We start from the raw sequence: 10,000 nt of genomic DNA, 5'->3' as shown, positions 1-10,000 counted from the left end.
TAAACTATTATACCATGTATTGGTTTAAAGTTTATAAAACACAAAAACGTGTTTATTGTGATATTACGAAGAAATGTCATCTGCTGTAGCTCATCTGTGTTGGACCCTGGCATGTGAACAATAAGCCTCAGGTCAACTCCCAGTAGGTAATGGTGACTACCATTCGTCCCAGCTATCTAAGCACACCTGGCAAAGGGGACACCATTGTAAAAAAAAAGAAAAAAAAAAAGACAACCTTCCTCATCACATACGTCATCATGTGACGTATCATGTTTCATGGGTTTGAATGATACGTGATGCATACGTGTTACGAATGGTACTGTGCCTTACTGCGACGCTGTCGGGATCAAAGGTGACTCGAAGAGAATTTGTCTAACGAGGAGAAATTCTGTGGCAGTCGAGCATGCGTGTAAGTGATGTTTTGTATTTCCAAGAATCTTCAGAATTAAAAATAAAATGTTTTTAGAATGATTACCGTTGAGAATCATATGTTCCTCGTTTGCCCTAATTATTCAATTATATATATTTGTTCATTACTACGTAATTTCCCAAATTTTGACAAATGAGAAACTATTGACAGACGTCCAATGAAAGTGTAAGTACATATTTTTTCATAATGGTAGTATATTTTGTAAGTACTATATTTTGGAAATAGTAATATTTCATTTTTTCATCTCATGCATTTTATATTTACAGGTATTTCAATATTTGTTTTGTATGTCATTCATTTGGACATTAGACCAGTCTTAGTTTTCCGACAGAAACCATGTTTTAGTTATATATATATATATATATATATATTTTTATTTTTTTATTTTCTATATATTTCATTTGCATGTATATAAATTAGCCAGTCATTCAAATATTTCAGATTGTATTGTTCTGTGTAGTTCTTTAAATTCACTGGTCTATCATCTTTGTACTTTTCTTCAAGTTTAGGTTATAGATCAGAATAGGGGATAATACATGGAAAGTAAAATTACATAGATACGTTGTGATCTGTTTTATTGACCAACAAAATAAATATTCATAAAAAGAAATCATCAACAGCAGGTACTGGACGGTATATAGCCCAGGAACATGATATCACAGTAGCTCTCTATCACAATATTTCGCGGCCTCTTGCACTTCCGAGATCTCCCAGCCGCCTAGGAACATCTCGATCTCCTAATCCTGACGAGGACGTCACCGTCGTTCTCCAACGCGAAGTCACCGGGAAGGTCTTGCCAAGGAAGACCTCTCTTCTCTCGCTCGCTCGACAGCAAATGACAACGGTTTCGCTGTCCCGCTGCACGGACACCCAACAACTTCCACTTCGCTGAGTAGTTTACCTGGCGAACGGGGGCGAGCTCCTGAAGAAGTTAGGATGTCCAGTCTTCGCGACCTCCTGACGAAGTCCAGGGGTATGCCCGTCTTCGTCAATATCCCCCTCAGCGCGTAGCAGCACCTGAAGAGGACCGGAGGAAGTGTCTCACTGCGATTTCCCGAAGGACACGTAATGGGGGCGGCAATGAGTTAAGGCACTCGTAGCACTAAGGGCGTCCCTTCATGACACGCTCTTCGTGGTATCGGGTACACACAAGATTCTTCAATCAACCAAACCTCGCAGGATCCGATCTTCACCAGGGGCGCCAAACGGGGCTCGTTGCCGGCATCGCCACTTTCATGACGGGGGCAGCGGGTCCAGGGCTCACACTCGTAGGCTTCGGGGACACCACATACACGGGCGTAGTGGGCGAGGGCTTTAGCAACTCGTGGGCGTGATCGGGACTCGCGGGGGGAGTGTATACACGGGGCACTGCAACTGTGATGGGCTGCATGGGCGCTGGTGTAGAGTGGGGTGGAGGAGTCACTGGAGCGACCGCTGCTGCTGCAGGAGGTGCTGGGGCCATGGGCAGCTTGTCGATCTGGCTGAAGTACTGGCCGAGGTGGGACAGGAGCCTCTGGGAAACGTGCAAGTCGACGCCTGGAACCGCGGACACGAAGCGGGACACTTCGTTGGCGCAGTGCGTGAAACCAGCGCAGAATTTCTCGTGGTAGGCGTTGTGGGACGGGATGGCCAGCGCGTGCTGCTGCTTCAGCTTCCTGAGATGACGCACCGTGAGCTCCAACACATCGGCCTTCTCCAACTTGGTGATGGTCTCACCTTCCGACTGCAAAGCTCCAACCATAAGGTCTTTGAGCTCGTCCAAACAACGGTTGATGCGGGCACGGCGTCTTCGCTCCAGCATCGGCTTCATCACCTTACGGTACTGGTAGGTGCGGGACATGGGTTCCGCATCTTCAATGTTAACTTCGTATGTTGCCATGGTGGAGTGTAAAGTAATCCACTATCACGACTCCTTCTTGTATTGGCGTAAGAGTGTATGCTGTCCTGGTCGCCCCGAGCAGCGTTTATATAGCGGTCGGGCCCCGTGCGTGAGTTGCCAGTAGTCTCCCGAGATAATTTCTACCCTTGAATATCTCTTAAACCCTCTCTTCTTTATTTACTTTTATAGTGTTAATGTTTTATAGAATATATATACATACTATAGATTAAAAGAGTATTAGGAAATGTTATTCATGGAAGCGAAAAAATAAATAAACGATAATGCGTTTGGCGTGGTGGCACCAGAGTGAAGGAATGTATCAGCACCGTGGGAAACGTGGCGTTCCCACACCCGCCACTCGGGGCGCACACCTGCAGCCCGACTCGTGCCACTAACAGCCACACCACCACCACCTCACGCCGCAGCTAAACCTGCATGCAAAGCGCTCATGTGCATCTGCAACAGAGGACAGGGTTTCCTCCCCCTCCTCCTCCTTCTCCAGACTTGTCCAATCAAGTAGATAAGTTCCAACTAGGATGCGCAAGGTCCGAGCCTGTCTTGAGCGGGAAAACCACACTTGGTATCTTGATACATGCGCGGCAAACGACTACGCTTCAACTATAAACGTGGCCCTGTTGAAGCAACGAGCTGTCGGGCATCCCATTGGCTACCAGGTCCTCAACGGAGTTTAAGACCTACATCTTGTTAAAACTTATCAAGCTGATAAAGTAAAGTAGATGGCGGACGGGCGAGTGAGTGTAGGGGTTTATCACAGCAGTAGGCCGGGTTAGGGGCGGGGTGGCTGGGACCTTCTTCGTGTCGCCCCGGGCCCCATGGCCCGGGAGTCGGGATCGCGCCCCACACGTGGCCTGTTCCGCGGTTACCAGCTTACCCTCCCTCTGGTTTCTGCCCTCTCCCCCAACACACACACACTCTCCTCACGTCCATTCCACGCACTTTATGATACATGCACACCCCTGGACAGCTCATGCAAGGGCGGAGACCTATGGCAGCGTGCATGACTGGCACCACCCATAGTTTACATACACGCCCGTGAATACGCCCACACATTGCTCCACCGCCCGTGGGCGGCGACGTCGCTCGAGTCGATTAGTGACGTTCCCACGTCCACTCGCCGACCTGTGCCCTCTGCTCCCGGCTGCGTTTCCTCCACTCACCTCCCTCCTCCTCCACTCACCTCCCTCCTCCTCCTCCTCCTCCAGGACCCGCACGCGCCGTCAGCCAGCGCCTTTAACTGCTCACCTCCTGAAGGTGGTGAGGTCTTGATGTTTCGAGATTCGAACTCGGCTCGCACGGCGTGCGGACCCGGATTCGATTCCTACGGGGATTATGCATGGCTCCCTGGGACTCTTAGCATGTAGGGCAAAGGTGCTGACAGGCGATTTTATTCAGCTGAGGGGTGAATTCTGAAGAAAACGATTGAAAATTATTCTGAATAAGTGTTATGGAATTTGTTCAAGTTTGTATTAGATGATCTTAATGGGAGGTTTGCAGCAGTTTAAGGAAGATTTATGCCGTGACATCTCATGCCACTCATCCATCATGCCACTGTAAATCCCTCATACTATTTTATCATCATGCCACTGTAACTCCTTCATACCACTTTATCATCATGCCACTGTAACTCCCTCATACCACTTTATCATCGTGCCGCTGTAACTCCGCCATACCACTTTATCATCATGTCAATGTAACCCCCTCATACCACTTTATCATCATGCCACTGTAGGTTCCTTATGCCGTTCTAGCTCCCTCATGCCATTCTAGCTCTTTCATGCCACTCTACCTCCCTCATGCCAGACTACCGTTCTCGGACTTTCTAAGGAAGTGGCAGTCTGTTGCTAGTTTATACACCTAAATATGGAAGAGTCTCAACAGAGAACAAAAACACCAGGAACTGAGGACATCACGAGAACGATAACCGGACGGAGTTCGGGTGATGTTACGAACTCTCCTTCGAAGAAGACCTCAGGTTAAAAGTAAACACATTTGCGCCTTGTTTGGTGAGAGGCAGCACAGACGCGCGTGTGCGCGCGCGCCCGTGTGAAGAATGGGGACCGTGTTGACACGCAACCGCTTGCGCAACTGCAAAGGTGCCACTGTGCAAAGTGGGTGCCCTCTGGTGAAGGGCCTTCTTCACTCTCCGCCGAGGTCAAATGAAAATGTCAGGTCAGAGGTCGCCTCAAGTTGTCAACCCAGCATACCGTTGTGTCACCTTCGGCCCTAGATACGTTCGTGGAGTTCCTGTGTCTTTGTCTCTATCGGTCAATTTTGTCTTCTAATTATTTTTATTTATTTATTTATTTTTTTTTCATTTTTTTTTTCATTTTTTTTTTTTTTTTGATGTTCCATAAGCTGAATCATTTCCAAGGAAACAAGTACTAGTCCTCTGGCGTGTGAGTTTCCCCCACCCCCACCATCCCACTCAAAACACCCTTAACAAGACCCAGACTCCCACTAGCGCGATTCCGAGTTTCTCAACGTTGTACGTAACTATCTTCCCCTCCCCGCTAACCGCACTTTCCCCCACTTCCACCTCCACCTCCACCCGCCGGGTCGGTACCCAGCCACCCCACGTCGTGATGAGGTCCCGGATAAGGTCAGAACAGGTCACGTGCGGTGGCTCTCCGGCTCAGGAGGAAGAGCCTTGATTAGCGTGTGCCGGGCAGACTGCCCGCAGCGGTCGTCGGGCCCGCCCGGCCGCCCGGGCATTCGCGCGGACTCGACCACGACCCCGACCGCCACCCCGACTCCCCGGTCCCTTACAGCCTACACGAATCTCGCCTTCACTTTTCTTGATTTTCCTTCTGGGGGAAGAGACACATTCCCTTCACGACAAGAATGGTGTAGACAGGTCTTCACATCAAAATATAAAATTTCAAGTAATTTTTCATCAGACCGGTGGACACATTTCTATACAAAATCTAGGCATGTATATATGCGTATAGGTGTATATATATATATATATATATATATATATATATATATATATATATATATAATCTTTTCAACCATAATTCACTTTTAATTCCATGCCATCGCAGTCGAGACTGGCGAGGAGCTCAAAGGAAGCATATATGTGGAAAATGAAACGTGGTCGGGCCGAGAACTCGAACTCAGCTCGGACGTGACAAAGTATTGTATTCTACATTGCTTCCCAAATCCTCCTCCTGTAGAAGACTTATGTGAAGGAGGAAGAGAGCAACAGGAAGGGCGAGGTGCTTACTTGTCCCTAGGGCGTTCGAACGGACAGGCCGGAGCATCCTGCTGGGGGGCGGGAGGGAAGAGGAGGAGGAGGAGGAGGAGGAGGAGGAGGAAGAATGGATGGGTTGCACACGTATACACCCAAGCTTGTCACGTCCAACATACTCACGCTTCGCTTGATGTGCGTGTGTGTACAAGTGGTCATGTACACATACGCACACACGCGCACTCAGACATGCACGTTTGCGCATACACGCACAATACACACACACGTACGATACACACACACACACACCATATAGGTAAGGGAAGGGTGTTTATTCCCTGAACATATAAAGTTGAAGACAAACTTAAGTTTGAGGAAGATATATGTATGTATATATATATATATATATATATATATATATATATATATATATATATATATATATATATATATATATATGGAGAGAGAGAGAGAGGACGGGATATTTTATGTACTTCTATTGATGTAATTTTGATGAATTTTGGAAAATAAACATGTACACGCACATACACACAACACGCATGCGCACACACATACACGCACGCACACACACACACACATGCACTCATACACGCACACAATGTAAACTATCAGTAGCGGTAGTGCGTGATCAGACTCTATGAGAGACAAAATCAAATAACAATTATACGACGACCTAAAGGATTTCCTCTACTTGATTAAAATCACTTAGCGCTAGCTAAAATAAACAATTAAGTCCCAAATGCAGCCAAAAGGCGAATCAAGGCTCAATGAGAGAAGGTCTGCTCATTAAGAACCAGTTTTACCCAAGAAGGTTATGACGTCTTGTGGAAGAGTCAGGCTTTTGGCCAATCGGTGATTGCCACGTCAGCAAGGAACGGCGAAAGAAGAATAGAAGCTTTCGTCTTATGTATGACGTCAGCGATATTCATTAACTGATTTTGTCTTTCTGAATAATTTTGTAAATCACAACTCACTGAACACACACACACACGCACACACATACATGCACAATACATACATTATATACACACATACACATACGCGCACATCAAATATACACATATACATTACGCATACACAGACACATACATACATACATTACATACACATACACACACACGCACACACATACATGCACAATACATACATTATATACACACATACACATACGCGCACATCAAATATACACAGATACATTACGCATACACAGACACATACACATACATACATACATTACATACACATACACTTACACGCACATTGCATATACACAAATACATATGCATTACGTATACACAGACACGTACACACATACATACATAATACATACATTACATACACATACCACATACATTTACACGCACATTACATATACACAAATACATATGTATACAAATACATATGTATACACAGACACACATATACATATAGCATATACACATACATATGCATTACGCATACACACACACATATTGCATATACACAAATATTTATGTATTACGCATACAGACACATACACACACACATTGCATATTCACAAATACATATGCATTACGCATACACAGACACAGACACACACACACATACAGACACATACACACACACATTGCATTTTCACAAATACAAATGCATTACGCATACACAGACACAGACACACACACACAGACGCATTGCAAATCCCTTAAGGGTAATGTAAACAAATCCAATAAACAAACGCGATTCCCTCGCCCTCCTCCACCTCTTCCGGGTGATGGTTGTCCCGATGCTGCCTCATCCTGTGCGCCAGCGGGGAACTCGGGTCCCATTGACAAGGGCGGCTTACGTGATCGCTGGGCTCATTCACCGCGGGCGTCAATAGAGTGGGCGGTGTCGTGGCAGCCAAGGGCGTGAACACCGACATCATGGGATTACATTAGCGGAGAGAATGGGTGGGTGGAGGTGACGGCGGTGGGAGGGGGGGGACCTTTTGTGATGCGTCAGTGAAATGTGGTTCTGTACGTACATGTATGTTTGCATCATTCATGGTTTCGGGGGGATCAATCATCGCGTCCGGGCAAGTTAAAAGTATGCATGTATGCGTGGGGATGAATGGAGGCACGCACGCACGCACGCACACACACACACACACGCAAACACGGGTTCGAATCCTGTCCAGGGCTGAAATAATTTCAGTATCGCTGCGCTTCGATTCGTTATTCCAACTCTCGTAGGCGGGGAGTTCGGGGTGTGTGTGCGTGTAAGGTCACAGCATTACCCATAGATCGGTCATACGAGATCTGAGCTGTCGATCACGAGTCCAACACGTGATCCAAAGACCAAGGTGAATACACACACACACACACACACACACACACACACACACACACTACAGAATCATGAAGGGCACAGAAATACTCGATAGAGAGGACTTGTTAGAATGGGACAAGAGAAACGCAAGAGGACACGGAAAGAAAGTAAAAAAAGATAGTTACAGAAGATATCTGAAGAAGAAGACTTTTATACATAGAGTGGTGGACACTTGGAACAAACTGGACGAAACAATAGTGTGTGCAAAAACCATACACGAATGTAAGAGCAAACTGGACACTGCGAGATACAAAAGCGGGACACCACGAGCGTAGCTCCCCTTCCCGTAAGATACAACTAGGTAAATACACACACACACACACACACACACAGAACACTGTTGCATGTGTTAATGTAATAAAGTCTTCCTCTTTTTTTTAGACCCATACTACCACGTACGTGCGTGTGCTTGCTCGCCCATGCTTACAAAAGCCTGTTTACACATGGACTCAATCTCCATAGGACAAAGGCAGTCCGGGGGGGGGGGGTTAGCGGAAGTGACGTCACACGGCAATGGCGGCCGTCGATGAGCGCCGCAAGTCTCATTACGCCGCCGTGATTAGACCAACGCATAATTGTCCTCCTCGTCGTGCTCTCGTGCGTAATCGTGCGACCTACCCTTCTCTCTCCCCGTCCCTTTGCACCCATTGTAGTCCCCCCCTTCCCCCCCACCTGGCTCCGGTCCGCCCGTGGGGGACGTATCCTGCCGCACGGCCCATGCGCGTATCCTGTCCGCGGCCTAAACGTGTCCTACATATCCTACACATGGACGGTTCGTGTCTGCGCGCTCACGTCACGGCTTCGTGGGCGGCGCTTTGTATGTCTTGTCTTATGAAAAAAAAAAAGGTCATCCACGTTGGTCTTGTTCGCAGTGGGAGGAGACAAGTATGAAACGTTTATTCTCTTCTTAAGCCATTGTCTTGTTCCTCAGAGCGTACTCGGCGACGATTCACGGTCTCTCCTCCATTCATAGGAAATACGGTTGACTGTTGTTACGATGTTCTCGACCTTTTGGTTTGGACTCGAAATTTCGAGAAATACGAAGAATGGCGCAAGAGTCTCGTTTCCTCGGGAGTTGTGTGTCAATGAAGTTGTTTCACTCAGCGTCCGGCGTCGTCCCTAGGGGACTCCCCTCCCACCCCCACCCCCGCTCGGTGCGATTATCGCTCAACGATGATCGTTGATGGCTCAACGATCATCGTCGAACGATTGCCCAGAGCACCAATTCTTTGTTTTTGAATGGAGATGTTTTGTTTCTACTTGCAAAGTACGAGGATGATCATTCTAACCGAACTTATAGCTAACGCGCTTACCCAAATAGGATGCCAGTTAGTAGGATTTGCGTCACCCGTCACTGGATGTGGTAGTAAGCTAATAGTTATCGCACAGGACAAAACATACCTCTAGCTAGGAGAAATTTAATAAAGTAATGAGTGGTTTATGAAAATATTATACACTTTCATTCCTGGGGACTCTTTTTCGCTGAATAAAACAGTACAATGTCAATCAGGACAAGACACATAGAAAGGACATTCGGATCTCAAGGGGACTGTGGGATTTATCTTCAATTTCAGCGGGGAAATTGTCCTTCGTTTCAGAATGTCAAATCTCGAGACAATTCATATAGAACACAAACGGGGTGACCAAATTTCTCAAGCGGGATTATACTAAGATTATGCTGAAATTATGCTAGATTAGCTAAAAAAAAATAATGCTCCTTTTACCACGTTTCGTTTCTGTTATATATTTCTTTATCAATGTTGTATTGTTTCTACAGAAAATATATCAAATTTAGCATAACTTTGCTAAATCTGGTCACTCTGAACACAGGTAGAATAACATACAAAAATAACAACAAAGATATGTCGTAGCACATTTGCAAAATAATACTGATGACCCACTTTCGGAGAAGAATAAGCGAAGATATGGAGATCTGTATATTTAGATCACTTACTGTGATCCTCTTCAGCAGATATGAATTACAGAGTAGAGAACAATGTGTATTTGTGCTTGCTACCTCACTGTTTCAGTATAGATACACATTGTTCTCTACTCTGTAATTCATATCTGCTGAAGAGGATCACAGTTAGTGATCGAAATATACAGATCTCTA

At 46.2% G+C, this 10,000-nt stretch overlaps 1 protein-coding gene across 1 annotated transcript; it reads right to left on the bottom strand.

The window, feature by feature from the left end:
• Positions 1-988: 988 nt before the first annotated feature.
• LOC143033329 (enhancer of split mgamma protein-like) lies at positions 989-2,379 on the bottom strand. Its single transcript, XM_076198636.1, has one exon. It carries the CDS (start codon positions 2,307-2,309, stop codon positions 1,620-1,622), a length of 690 nt encoding a protein of 229 aa, XP_076054751.1. The 5' UTR covers positions 2,310-2,379; the 3' UTR covers positions 989-1,619.
• Between the last annotated feature and the right edge of the window lie 7,621 nt (positions 2,380-10,000).

Source organism: Oratosquilla oratoria, chromosome 15 (assembly GCF_046742065.1).
Source record: "Oratosquilla oratoria isolate Oo_2021 chromosome 15, ASM4674206v1, whole genome shotgun sequence".
Classification (NCBI taxonomy): domain Eukaryota; kingdom Metazoa; phylum Arthropoda; class Malacostraca; order Stomatopoda; family Squillidae; genus Oratosquilla; species Oratosquilla oratoria.
The sequence above is the reverse complement of the archived record's forward strand: the minus strand, read 5'-3'. Positions and strand labels throughout refer to the sequence as shown.

Coding starts and splice junctions, on each gene's coding strand:
- LOC143033329 (XM_076198636.1), bottom strand. CDS start 2,309: ATGGCAACATACGAAGTTAACATTGAAGATGCGGAACCCATGTCCCGC.